Source organism: Suncus etruscus, chromosome 4, assembly GCF_024139225.1.
Source record: "Suncus etruscus isolate mSunEtr1 chromosome 4, mSunEtr1.pri.cur, whole genome shotgun sequence".
Lineage (NCBI taxonomy): Eukaryota > Metazoa > Chordata > Mammalia > Eulipotyphla > Soricidae > Suncus > Suncus etruscus.
Window position 1 is genome coordinate 151,987,447 of NC_064851.1, and position 14,846 is coordinate 152,002,292.

General features: G+C 38.3%; 1 protein-coding gene across 1 annotated transcript in view; it reads left to right on the plus strand.

Moving 5' to 3' along the window:
- HOOK3 (hook microtubule tethering protein 3) overlaps positions 1 to 14,846 on the plus strand; it is a 104,126-nt gene that overhangs the window by 17,769 nt on the left and 71,511 nt on the right. The window contains 3 exon segments of the mRNA XM_049771916.1: positions 10,151 to 10,190; positions 10,193 to 10,225; positions 13,362 to 13,412. Of these exon segments, the coding sequence (XP_049627873.1) occupies positions 10,151 to 10,190; positions 10,193 to 10,225; positions 13,362 to 13,412 (124 nt within the window).

The window sequence follows — 14,846 nt, forward strand, 5'->3', positions numbered from 1 at the left end:
CTTGATGAGGAACAATGCCATGTGGCATGGCGTTATTGGCACATATGGGGGCCATAAGAACAAGTCTAACAATCCCCATGACATGGTTCAATCAACAGCATTAAACTGGGGGACTCTTTCACCAAAATTCCTTATTGAACAGCTCACAAAGAGAAGATAAAAATTGGTTAGAATCATCACTGTATAAGAGAATATTTAGTAAGACTTATAGCTGTCAGAGAAAAAAAACACGTAAAATATTCAAAAGAAATACGTGTCCATTTTATGTCTTTTGAAATAGTTGGGGGTTGTTACACACAATGCACAGCTTTGGTCTGTGATTAGGATTGTGCAGTACTGAAGTTAAAAAGAATAATGTGGGTCAGTGATGTTTGGGGAGGGTGAGAGTTAAGGAGTAAAAATGAGCTTTGTAGGGGTGTGGGAAAGGGCAGAATACAAAATGGACATTCAGGATACACAAAACATAACATAAGGATAGGGAATACTCTTAATACATGCAGTGCGCGCAGGAGCACTAGCCCCCGCGCAGTTTTCCACATGTAGACTGGTCAGAAATTGACAGTGACAAACAGTGCAACCGAGCAAATCTCAGCACACCCCAAGTTAGGACCACCATTTCTGGCCGCCTGGGCTGGAACCCAGGGAAGGCCTGGAGGCTGGGGGCAGAAGAGGGGACGGCTGGGTGCCTACTAACGCTCCCAGCACACCCAAGTTAGGGAGAAGGCCTTCCACATGGGGTCTTCCAAAATCCCATGCTGGCTAGAGCTAGCCTCCAGATCAAGAAAGGATCAATAGAGAGCCGGAAGCCAGGATCTATCCGCCCTCTACCCTGTGCCCTTTCCACCCTAGTGCAGGGGGAAGGGCAGGGAAAGCTTGGGACCCCATCCAGGAGGGACCCCGCCGACACCCACCTTGTCTGGCCACCTGGGCTGCCACCCCAGGAAGGCCTGGAGGCCGGGGGCAGAAGAGGAGACGGCCGGGGGCCTATCAAGGCTCCCAGCGCACCCAAGTTAGGGAGAAGGCCTTCCACATGGGGTTTCCCCAAACCACTTGCTGGCTAGAGCTAGCCTCCAGATCAAGAAAGGGGAAGAGATTTTTTAATTGTATTTTTGTGTTCCTGTGGTGTATCCCAAGGAGTGGTATAGCTGGATCATATGGGAGTTCAAGTTCTAGTTTTCTGAGGAATCTCCATATTGTTTTCCATAAAGGCTGGACTAGACAGCATTTGGTTTTGGGGCCACACCCTCCGGTGCTCTGGGGTTATGCCTGGCTCTGTACTCAGAAATCATTCCTGGCAGGCTTGGGGGACCATATGGGATGCCAGGGATTGAAGCTGGTTCTGTCCCAGGTTGGTTGCCTTATCACTATGCTATCACTCTGGCCCCTGGTTCATGATAATTTTCTTGGGCTGGAGTGATAGCACAGTGAAGAGGATGTTTTGTTTTTTTTTTTTGCTTGCACCTGACCCAAATTTAATCCCTGGCATCCCTTGAGTACTGCCAGGAGTGATTCCTCAATGCAGAGCCACGAGTAACCACAGAGCACTGCCAGGTATGTCCCAAAAACCAGAGGAAAAAAAGATAATTTTCTTTTTGGGGGGGGGCCACACCCAGTGACGCTCAGGGGTTACTCCTGGCTATGCGCTCAGAAGTCGCTCCTGGCTTGGGGGACCATATGGGAAACCGGGGGATCAAACCGCTGTCCATCCAAGGCTAGCGCAGGCAAGGCAGGCACCTTACCTCTAGCGCCACTGCCCGGCCCAAAAGATAATTTTCTTTTGAAGACTTTGAACAGATACTAAAAAAATCTGCTATTGGTAAGGCATCTGCCTTGCCCATGTTAGCCTAGGATGGACCGCGGTTCGATCCCCCAGCATCCCATGTGGTCCCCCAAGTCAGGACCAATTCTGAGTACATAGCCAGGAGTAACCCCTGAGTATCACCGAGTGTGGCCCAAAAAGCAAAAAAAAAAAAAAAAATCTGCTTGTGATTATAATGCTGGTATTCCCCAAGGTTCCTTAAGAATCAAGTGAATTCTTACTGTTGATATCTTAAACAGTTTTCTCTATTTCAGAGAATCTGATGGCCTTTGGGAATGGAGACTGACTTGATTAGTGCTTGAAAACTAGCTTTTCAATTCTATAACTTATATGGTACATGTGCAGGCACACAGAATTTTAGAGAGAAATCAAGAAGCTTCATTTGAAATCCGACCATGATTGTAGACTCTGAAAGTAAGAGATTGCTGAGATCTTGTGGGGTTTTTTTGTTCACCTAGTAGTGGTTCCCTAATAATTTTAGGCCCTTCAATGATATTGAGGGTTCACTAAAGGTTTTAGAAATTATTTGTAGTTGTGTATGTCCCTACCTCTCTCCCTGATGGATACTTCTTATTTCAAAGATAGTCCTGGTTCTGATTTGTAAGCCTTTAACTGGTTTTTCCTGTATTTGAATGTCATAATAATATAGATACATTTCACACTTGACTTCTATTTACTCATATAATATCTTTATGAAACTTGTACATTTTGTTTTTCTCATTTTAAATATATAATATGTGTAGTTTTAAGGAAATACAATTCCTCCTTTGTTGATTTGAAATTCACTGACTCTTGTTTTTGGAATTAGTGATTGAAGCCACAAAAGCTACAAAAAACATGGTAATTGCTTCAAGGTATTTGGGGAAGGACTGAATGAGCAACAGATTTTAATTTACCATGAAGCAAATTTACTACTATAACAAGTGTTACAGATGAGAATATAATTTTTTGTTTTGTCTTTTGCTTTCTTGGGCCACACCTGGTGACGTTCAGGGGTTACTCCTGGCTACGTGCTCAGAGATCGCTCCTGGCTTAGGGAATCATATGGGATGCCAGGGATTGAACCCTGGTCTGCCTGGGGCAGCCATTTTCAAGGCAAGCACTATCACGCTGGCCCCAAGAATAGAATATTATTAAAGTTTGTGTGAGGCCTGTTTAACGTGGTTTAAGGAAAATCAAACCTGAAATGGTGACGATAGATTTCTTGTTAAGGAAGAAATATTTGCAGGCTTTTTGTTTGTATTTGTTTGTGGCTACACCTGGCAATGCTCAATTAATCCTAGCAGGGTTCAGAGCACCTTAAGGGTTGCTGGGGATTGAACCTAGCTCTGCCAAATGCAAGTCAAGCACCCTGTTTTACCACTACTGTTTCTCCAGGCCAAAGAAATATTTGCAGACTTAAAGGGAACATGGTGACTACTACTAAGGAAGAAAAGAGAGTTTAAATAACTAAAGCAGAGCAAAATGAGCATGGAAAGGCACTAAAGCACTCTGTAAAGCAGTTGCTTTGAAGGGAAAGAATGTTAACATAATTAAGTTTACATTTTGAAAATATTCTGACTGCAGGTGTTAAATTAACAGGAAGTGACCAAAATGATGTTGATGGTCAGATTGAAAAGAAATTTGTAGTAATTGAAAAGGAAGAGGATTGTATTTTGGATTAGGAGATAGCAAAGGAGATGAGGACAGAGGTACAGAAAATCAAATTTTGATTGATAGGTGGTAGGTAAGTAAATAGAAGGTTTATAGTTGACATATAACTTAGTGGAGATATGTTACTAACTTAAACACCTACATGAAAGAGGGTGCATATATGTGAGAATTCTGAAAAGGGATTTTCCTGTGGTCCAGGGCTAGATGTATCATGAATATAGTTTTAGTTGGGATTTTTTCTATCTTTCCTTTATTGCCACAGCTGATGTGTTGACCAAGATTTTTATACATTTAGTTGTGCTTACCAGGGATCACACACTTCAAATTGCACACCTGCTTGCTAGGGGTTATAGTACTCTTTTCTTCATGGTACTCACACATGTGCTTGCTAAGATTCACATTGCAGTACTCTTGGGGGAGAAGGGAAATGTCCCAGACATAGAGCTGTCAGAATTGTATTTAGCATATGTGAGCATCACCTAATATAGAATTTAGAGCTTGCTGATTAAAAATTTCTTGAGGGGAAATATCAGCTCACTGCACCAGGAAAGCCAATAGACACATCTGGTGGGCTAGCTTCCCCTATAATGGAGACATCTAGCTGCATGACCTGACACTTGCAGCCATGCCAACACTGGTGGTGGTTCTTCGTGATGAGTGCCACTCTCTTTGGTATGAGGTGATCTCACTGTTTTGGTTTGTTCTTCTGATGATTAGTGATATAAAACATTTTTTCATATGCCTTTTGGCCATTTGATTGTTTTAAGAAATATTCTATTCATCTCTTCCACCAATTGTTTTTATGGTGTTGGATTTTTTTCCTGTAAAGTTCTACCAGTGCTTTATCCTGGATATTAATCCTTATCAAATTTGTTGTGGACAGATAATTGTGACCATCTGTGGGCTATCTTTTTATTCTGGTCATTATTTCCTTTGAGGTGGAGAAGCTTCTCAATTTAATGTAGTCCCATTTGTTTATGTTTGCTTCCATTTACTTGCTTACTACTTAATGATGCCTCTAGCTTCTTTTGTGTACCATATAAATTCAGGTCTGACATTGAGGTTTTTAATCCATTTTGATTTGATTTTTGTTATGATGTAAGAAAGAGTTCTGATTTGGGCCACTGCAGTAGTATCGTGAATAGGGTGTTTGCCTTGCTGCAACTGTGCATCCCATCTGGTCACCCCAAGCCAGAGCCAGGAACCCCTGAGCACAATCGGGTGTGGCCCAAAACAAAAACAAAAAAGAGGCCTGATTTTAATTGTATTTATTTATTTTTCATGCAGTGGCCCCGTTTTTTCACTTGTAGAAACTTTCTTCCACTTCAGTTTTTTTGCTCCTTTATTGAAAATTAATTGCCCGTATACTTGGAGATCTGTTTTCTAGATTTTCAACTCTTATTTCATTCAACTGAGCAAATGCTTTATTCTTTATTCTTTATTCCAGTACCAGGCTGTTTTAATTACTCTTGCTTTGTAGTAGTTTGAAGTTTGTGAAAGTGATGCTTCCCATCTTCTTGTTCCCAAGGATTGCTCTGGCTTTTTGGGACTACTTATTGTTTCATATGAATGTCAGGAGTGTCTGGTCTATTTCTTTGAAAATGTGTTGGGTATTCTTACTGAAGTATCCTGCATTGAATCTGGATAATACTTTGGGAAATATTGCATTTTTTTGTTAATTTTTTGGGGGGTTTTGGGCCACACCCGTTTGATGCTCAGGGGTTACTCCTGGCTAAGTGCTCAGAAATTGCCCTTGGCTTGGGGGGACTATATGGGACTCCGGGGGATCGAGCCACGGTCCTTCCTTGGACAGCACTTGCAAGGCACCTCTAGCGCCACCTCACTGGCCCCAATTTTTGTTATTACTTCTAGTAAATATGCAGGGTGTGTGTTTCAGTTTCTTCATGTCATCTTTAAATTGTATAGGTTTTTCATCTCTTTAATTAAGTCCTAAGTACTCTTTCACCTGTATCTTTTTTGTTTGTTTGTTTTTGGTCCGTACCAGCCATGCTCAGGGGTTACTTTCTGGCTCTGTACTCTGGAATCACTCCTGGCAAGGCAAGCACATTACCTCCTGTGTTCTATTGCTCCAGTCCTTGATTTGAGAACCATTTTTTTTTTTTTAAAGAGAGAAAAACCATTGCTTGATTTGAAATATTTATATTTTTTTGAGTTCATTCATTTATAAGAAGTACTATTTGAATTATAAAAGAAAGATCACTTTAATCTTGGAATTTAAAAAAATTTTTTAGAAAAAAAGATTTTTCTCCAAGGTTTTCTTGTGCTGGAATATAAGTATATTTTACCTGTGTGCCGCTGAATTGCCAGGTGATGAGTTTAGCCCATTTGACTTTGGGCAGTTATTATCCACATGGCACAAAACCACAGATTGCCACTTATATATATTTTTTTTTAATTGGAAAGATTAATATTTGTTTGACAGTAATTATATTTTGGGGGTATTGGAGGATTTTTTTAATGAAATTCAGAGGTGAAAAGTTGTTGATAGTTGAGTTTCAGTCATAATAAGTTCCAACACCTGTCACTTAACTAGTGTTTATTTTCTGCCACTAATTTCCCTAGTTACTCTCCCAAGCTCCCCTAACCCCACTCCAACCTACTGTGTTGGGGCAGACACTTTTCTTCTTTTTTTCCCACCTTTATTCCTTTTAGACAGTTATTTGCAGCAACTACTGTTCTTGAAGGAGTATTATATAAGTCACTTTATTTCCTTTATTTCCCAGTTCTAGTCAGGCTTAATCATTCCCAACTAATTACTGTTATAGTGGATCCTTCTCTAACCTGACAGGGTTTTCCCCACCCCCATCATTTTATTGGCTTTGGTTATTATTCTCATATATGGCATTTGATGTTGTTGTTATTATTATTATTTATTCCTTTATTTAAGCACCATGGTTACATATTGTTCATAATTAGGGTTTTTAATATATACTACATATGTGTGTGATCATTCTAAGTCTGTCCTTCTTCTGACTTGTTCACTTAGCATGATATTCTTGATGGCTAACTCTATAATAAATTTCATGACTTGATTTTTTTCCCAACAGCTGTGTAATACTCCCTTGTGCAGATTGCCATGGTTTCTTTATTGATTCATTTGTTCTTAGTTATTGGGTTATCTGGCTATTCTGAATAGTGCTGCAATAAACATAGGTTTGCAGATTCCTTTTTGGCATTGTATTTTGGGGCTTATAGGGTATATTTCCAGGTGCACTATTGTTGGATTGAATGGAAGTTCAATTTCTAGGTTTTTGAGGAATGTTCATGTTGTTTCCAAAACAACTGAACTAACATTTCACTTCCACCAGCATTCTCCTTCCCACATTCATGCCAGCATTGGTTGTTCTTTTCCTTCTTTTTTTTTTTTTTTTTTTTTTTTGGTTTTTGGGCCACACCCGGCGGTGCTCAGGGGTTATTCCTGGCTGTCTGCTCAGAAATAGCTCCTGGCAGGCACGGGGGACCATATGGGACACCGGGATTTGAACCAACCACCTTTGGTCCTGGATCGGCTGCTTGCAAGGCAAAAGCCGCTGTGCTATCTCTCCGGGCCCTCTTCTTTTCCTTCTTGATATGTACCACTATCTCTGGTGTGAGATGATACCTCATTGTTTTGATTTGCATTTCCCTGATGTTAAGCACTTTTTCATGTGCTTTTTGACCATCTGGACTTCTTTGAGGAAATTTCTGTTCTCCATTTTTGAATGGAGTTGGCTTTTTTTTCTTGATAACCTCTATATTACCTTATATATCTTAGCTATTTTCTCCTTATCAGATGGGTACTGGGTGAATAGTTTGTCCCATTCTGTGCATGGTCTTTGTATCCTAGTCATTGTTTCCTTTGAGGTGCGGAGGCGCATAATTTGATGTAGTCCCACTTATCTTTGCTTCCACGTGCTTAGTCAGCAGTGTTTCATCCTTGAAGATGTCTGTAGCTTCAGTGTCACAAAGAGTTCTTCCTACATTTTCCTCTATGCACCTTACAGTTTCAGGTATAATGCCAAGACCCATTTTGATTTGACCTTTGTGCATTGTGTTGGAGATCTGAGTTCATTTTATTGCATGTTATTGACCAGTTTCCCCAGCATCTCTTGTTGAGGATTTCCTTACTTCACTTCATATATTTTGCTCCTTTATTAAAAATTAACTTATAATACTCCTGGCAGTCTGTCCCAGGATATTTCTTTTTTTCTCACTATCTGAGAGTCTTTATTCCAGTACCATGTCAATTTAATGACTGCCGCTTTCTAGTTGGGAAAAGTGATGCCTTCCATCTTCTTTTTCCAACGGATTGCTTTAGCTATTCTTGGACGTTTATTGTTTCATACAAACTTCTGAAGTGTTATATCTATTTCTTTGAAAAAAATCATCAGTATCTTTATAAGAACTGCACTGAATGCTTATATAATGCTTTGGGGAGAATTGCCATTTTAATTATGTTAATCCTCCCAATCCTGAGTAGAGATGTGTATCCATTTTTTCATTGTCCTCTTATTTCTTGAATTAGTGTTCTTGTAGTTTTCTTTGTATAGGTCTTTCACCTCTTTAGTTAAGTTGTTTCCAATGTACTTGATTTTTGAGGCACAATTTTATGAATGGCATTGTTTTTTAATATCCCTTTTATTACTTGTATATAGGAAAACCATGGACTCTTTGATGTTAGTTTTGTAACCTGCCACTTTACTGAAAAAAATCTGTTTACAGAAGCTTTATTCTAGAGTCTAGTCTTTTCTAAATAAAGTATATTTGTGAATAGTGAGAGATTCGACTTTCCTATCTGGACACCTCCTTAATACCTTTTTCTTGGACTATGGCAAATACTCCAGGTATTATATTAAAATACTATACTTAAATCAGAGGTGGTGAGTAGTCGGGGCCAACCTTGTCTTATGCCTGATCTTAGAGGAAAGGCTTTTAATTTTTCCTCATAAATATAATTGTTTGGGACTGGAGCATAGCATAGTGGTGTTAGGGGCACTTGTCTTGCATGCAGCTGTTCTGGGACCAGACCCGGATCTATCCCTGTCATCCCTTATGGTCTCCTGAACCCTGCCAGGAGCTATTTACCTGAGTGCAGAGCCAGGAGTAACCCCTGATAGCCGCTGGGTTGTGGCCCTCAAAAACAAACAAACATAAGAATATAATGTTTGCCTATAATATAGACTTGTTGTGAATGGCTTTTACTCTATTGAAAAAAGTTCCTTCTATTCCAAGTTTGTTGAGAGTTTTTATCATGAATGGGTACTGAATTTGTCAAATGTTTTCTCTGCATTTATAGCTATTATCATTTGATTTTGTTTTTTTCTTTAATTGATAAGGTTATTATATTGATTGATTTGCATATGCATCCCTGAGATGAATTCTTTTTGGTTCCCTGTTGGATTCTATCGCTGATATTTGTTGAGGATCTTTGCATCAATGATTCATCAAGGATATCGGCCTCTTTATTGGTAGATGTCTCTGCTTTGGGTTTCAGGATGATGTTCTGCCTATAGAAAACTTGAAGATTGATTGTTTCTCTCAGTTTCCTGAAAGAGCCAGCAGGAAAGGTGACTCAAGGATAGTCCAGTTTTAGGTAGAAACCATCACATCATTGTGGGAATCCCCAGAACTGAGACCCTGTGCTGGCCAGCTATATTCTACAATTTCTTTAAGCTATCTTCTTCTTTTTTTTTTTTTGCTTGTATTTTGGAATGAACTTCAGACTTAGCTCTTATTAAAGAGGATAAGCATAGGTGTTTAGTCTGTGACCTTAAAAAAATATGTGTCTTGGGTAGTATTGGTTTAAAGTTTTAAATTGAAGTTCATCGATTTTTTTTTTTTTGTTTGTTTTTTGTTTTTTTTGTGGTCACACCCGGCGGTGCTTAGGGGTTACTCCTGGCTGTCTACTCAGAAATAGCTCCTGGCAGGCACGGGTGGCACTGGGATTTGAACCCAACCACCTTTGGTCCTGGATCGGCTGCTTGCAAGGCAAACACCGCTGTGCTAATCTCATTGGGCCCGAAGTTCATGACTTTTTTTCTCTGTTTTGTAATCATAGACTTTGAGAGGTTTTTCCTTAAGAAAAATCAGCACCATCTCATTATTTAATTGTCCTTGTTTCAAATTGTCTACATTTAGTGTTATCTCACATTTAGTTTTTTGCAAACAAATATAGTGTACAACTTTGCCTAATGCCTACTATCACATTTGAAGAAAGGGGGTTGTTATTAAATTTTGAAATTTTAATGATATGACTTTGATAATTCAGAGTATTAGCTAATGGAGGTAATTGAAATCTTAACTGAAAAACTTTCTTGATGAATGGGTTTTGTTAATTTAAAATTGTGTCATTGATTTTTTTAATTGCATATAGGTTCTAGTGTGATATCTATAAATTGTTATTTCTAGTACTATGTATTCTTTTAGTTTGCTCTTAGAAGCAAATTACTTTTCTAGTTTTCTGTTATTTTCTAGTTTGCTTTTAGTAAGTTGGTGGTTGTTGGTTTTTTATGAACTATAATTGCATCCAATCCTATGTACTGAATCATTTTGTGGTTGATATGTGGCAATGCTTTTATGTTGCAGTTTGTGATAACATGAGATGAATTCAAGTTTTGGGGTTTTTTCCTTAGTTTTATAGCTACATGATATTAATATACTAGCTTATTCTTATTTCAGAGATCCTGCATATTTTGATGAAAATTGGCTTAACAGAACTCAAAACTGAAAGTAGGAGATAATTGGAGGCTAAAGGTATTTTCTTTTTACTTTCTATTTGTTAGATATTTTCTTTATAGATATATAAACATTTGTTGGATTTCTTGTTAGATCTGATATGTCCCAATGAGTTTTAAAAATTGAGGTAAGCCTTTAAGCTAAAATAATACAGAATTTATATTGGCAGCCACCTTCTTTATTATATAGAATGATATTGACTAAGGAATGTAACTATGTAAACTTGAAAAACCTACTACGACACAAATATTCTCCCGATGAAGTTTTGTTTGTGTTTAATGAAAAATATATCTATTGATTTCTTAGCTCCTAGATGTGCCAAAATTTAATTTCTCTTTTTTAACATACTCAATGATGCTCAATTTACTCCCTGGTTCACACTGAATTCAGTTCCAATGAGCCTTGTAAGTGTCAAGATCGGACCCAGTGCAACGCATGCAAAGTGTGTGCTCAAGCCCTTTGGGTTATTATTTGCTGGCTCAATATATTGTTTTAGTAGTACTATTTTAATTTCTAAATCTTTTCAAGAAGAGGCAATAAAATCGATTTAATTATAAATTTTATAAATATTAAATCAGAGCTATAGTCATTTGTCTTTAAGATAATATAGACATTTATTAATAGACATTAATGATCATTTATGAGCTTAACCAGAAAGTTGTATATCGCATCCCCACCAACCTCCCCCAAAATACCGTCAACACACACAATTGTATACTCATTTGTTATATACACTCTTCTTCTGTGTCAGAAATGTGGCTAAAATAATAATATATAGAACTAGAAAAAGTTAGTCATATTCTTAATATTTACAACCCGAAAATATCAGTTCTGATTTGAATTTTCACTTCTGTATTTTAGCCTTTAATTTCTTGGTTTTTCAATTGCTGCTGATTATTGATAATGACTAAGCTATCGGAGGAAAACAAATGGTATTCTTAAGCAGTAACTAAAATACCAATTTTTTGTCTGTTCTGTTTATGTATTTTGGGTCACACATGGCAGCACTCAGGGATTAGATCTGGCTCTGCACTCAAAGCATGCCTGGGGGACTATATGGGATGCAGGATTTGAACACACATCAGTCCTGGAATATGCCTGCATGCAAGATAAACGCACTACTGCTGTGCTATCTCTCTGGCCCCCTAAAAATACAGTTCTAAATGGACCACTTTTTGGGGGGCCACACCCAGTGACGCTCAGGGGTTACTCCTAGCTATGAATTCAGAAATTGCTCTTGGCTTGAGGGACCATATGAGATGTGGGGCGAGGGGATTAAACCGTGTTCCTTCCTAGGATAGCGGCTTGCAAGGCAAATGCCCTACTGCTGTGCCACCACTCTGGCCTCAAATGGACACATTTTTAAGATTCAATTTCAAATAACAAAATATGGAAAATGAATATAAAGTATGTATCTTCAGATTTTCTAGAAATATAAATTAAGTTTTAACATGTGACATATTTTTTTCTTTCTTATCGCGCTCTCCTGATTTAAAAAAAAAATTAAAAAAAAATGTTTTTGAGAGCCGGAGCCATAGCATAGCAGTAGGGCTTTTGCCTTGCACGTGGCTAACCCCAGATGGATTCCAGTTCAATTCCCAGCATCCAATGTGGTTCCCCCAAGCCTGCCAGGAGTGACTTCTGAGCATAGAGTCAGGAGTAACCCCTGAGCGCCACTGGGTGTGACCCAAAAACAACAACAAAAAAGTTTTGACATCCTTTATCACTGGATTATATTGCCACAGTTTAACATCTTTTATCTGGTAATCTCAGGTTCTAATATCCTTTGTTCTAGGATATCTTCAGTTGTTGACATTGTCTAGGAATGCCTATAATCAACAGAATTATATTGTATACACATTTTACCTAATTAAAATTCAACTATAAGAATTATTGTAAAAGGGGCCGGAGAGATAGCATGGAGGTAAAGTGTTTGCCTTGCATGCAGAAAGATGGTGGTTTGAATCTCAGCAACCCACATATATGGTCCCCCGAGCCTGCCAGGAGCGATTTCTCAGCACAGAGCCAGGAGTAACCCTGAGTGCTGGGTGTGACCCAAAAAAAAAAAAGAGAGAGAGAGAGAATTATTGTAAAAATAAAAATAATTTGCAGATGGGGCCAGAACAATAGAACAGCAGGAAGGGTGTTTACCTTGTATGCAGCTGACCAGGGTTTATCCTTGACATCCCAGATGGTCCCCATAGAACCTCCAGGAGTCACCTTTGAGCTCAGAGCCAGGAGTAAACATTGAGCACTTGCAGTTGTGGCCCAAAAATCAAATAAGTAAATAAATAGAAATTTCGGGTAATTCTGGCTCTCATTTAGATGTTGTATATAGACCAGTGAACCTTTGCTCTAGGTTGAGTGTTAGAAGATATTTGTGCTCTAGAATGATGAAAGATATTTGTACCTAGATTGTTTCATATGGTACAAGTATCCTGCAGTGTTGAGTGTTATGCTCACATTGCAAGAAATAATTGTTTATTTTTCTGGTGGTGGGGTACTTTTTACCTGTGCTTCTTAAATGTTTGATGCTCAACTAAGAAATGGTATCTGAGGGAGAGGGGAGTGCAGAGGGGGACAAAAAAAGAAATTCTATTTGGGACACATTTAGAGATAGATGTTCCTTCATAGATTATTCTTTTCCTTTCCTTTCTTTCCTTTTTTTCTTTTTACTTTTCTTTTCCTTTCTTTCCCTCCCTATCTTCCTTCCTTTCTGTCCTAAATTCTTGAGCCACACTCTGTGGGACTCAGGGCTTACTCCTGGCTCACACTCTGGGTTCACTTCTGACATTATTCAGGGACCATATGCCAGGGATTGAACCTAAGTCAGCTTTGATAGCTGACTTTAAGAGATTTTCAAAAAAAAAAAAAAGAGAGAGATTTTTACATGCAGCCAACACAGGATAACCCCGGTTTGAATCCCAATATCCCATATGGTCCCCCGGAGCCTGCCAGGAGTGACTACTGAGTGAAGAGCCAGGAGTAACTCCTCAGTGTCGCTGGGTGTAACCCCCACTCCCCCCCCAAAAAAAAAACACAAATATTTTCTGTTTATTTTTGATTAAGTGGAATTATTAGTTAAAATTTTTTTTCAAAAATTTTTTTTCATCTGTGCATGTATTTTATCTAGTTATTCTCTCTCTTTAAACAGATAAGCAATTTAAAGAAAATTTTAAAAGGAATCTTGGATTATAACCATGAGGTAAGTATTTTAATTTCCTCATTCTTCTAGGAAGTAGTATTATTATAGTTTTAAGGAAAGATAAATTACCTAAGAATTAGTAATGGAGCAATAGTACATTGGGTTGGGTGTGTGCCTTGCGTGCAACCAACTGAGGTTGATCCCTGGCATCTCCTGTGGTCCCTTGAGCCCCAGTAGGAGTGATCCTTAGCAGAGAGCCAGGAGTGAGTCCTGAATTCTACTGGGTGTGGCCCACAAACAAAAAAGAATCATAATATGAATTTATCTTTCATAATTTCTAGGATGTTGGTTTCTATTATATAATTCATTTTTAGGGTGTTCGTATCTATTAGATAATTATGAGATAATGTTTATTGAATTATGATTAAATTAAAATTTCTCAGTGGTTGCTTGCTAGTTTATATTAAATTTTATTTTCTGCTCACAATTAGCTCTTCCTTCTTCCTTGTGACAGTGCACCATATTTATGCTTCTTAATGGTTTTGGGGCCACACATAGCAGTCCTCAGGAACTTATTCCTGGTTCTATGCTCAAGGATCATTTATAACAATGCTCAGAGGAATCTAGAGTACCTGGAATCCAACCAGGGTTGGTGCAAGGCAAAAACCCTAACCCCTGCTCTCTGATACCTTTACCTTAGTTTTACTCCTTGGAAAATCCCCATTCTAAGGCTAAATCATTTTATCCTCTGAGACTTGTTCAAGTTCAGATATTGCTGGCAGAAGCTAGGGGATTTCTGACTGGAAATAAGTACAGATACAAAACCTATGGTTTTCGTTATTGTTTTTCCTCACAAGCTTACCTACATTTATACTTAACTAGTCTAAGTGGTACTTCAGTTGCACATTTGCCTCTCTATAATCTATTCTCTACTCCAAAGCCAGAATTAAAATATAAATATATGGGGCCGGAGAGATAGCATGGAGGTAAGGCGTTTGCCTTTCATGCAGAAGGTCATCGGTTCGAATCCCGGCGTCCCATATGGTCCCCCGAGCCTGCCAGGAGCGATTTCTGAGCATGAAGCCAGGAGTAACCCCTGAGCGCTGCTGGGTGTGACCCAAAAACCAAAAAAAAAAAAAAAAAAAAAAAAAAAAAAAAATATATATAAATATATATGTGTTTGTATATAAATATATATAATATATGTTTCTTATATATATTTCATACTTCTTACCATCAGCTACCAGGAATTCCTTCACCTCTCTTAACTTCTTAACTTCTTACTATGTTCTCCCCTCACTTAAAAGACACTGTAGCCACTTTCATCCATCCATCCTTCTTGTACACCTATGAATGCACTTTAGAACCATTCAATTATCTGAGAGAGTAACCCATTTGTCTACATATAAGTTATTTCATTAGAACTGGTCAATTTATCCATAAAATAATCTTCTAATCTCCCTTTTGATAATAGGTGTCTTGTTATCAATATTC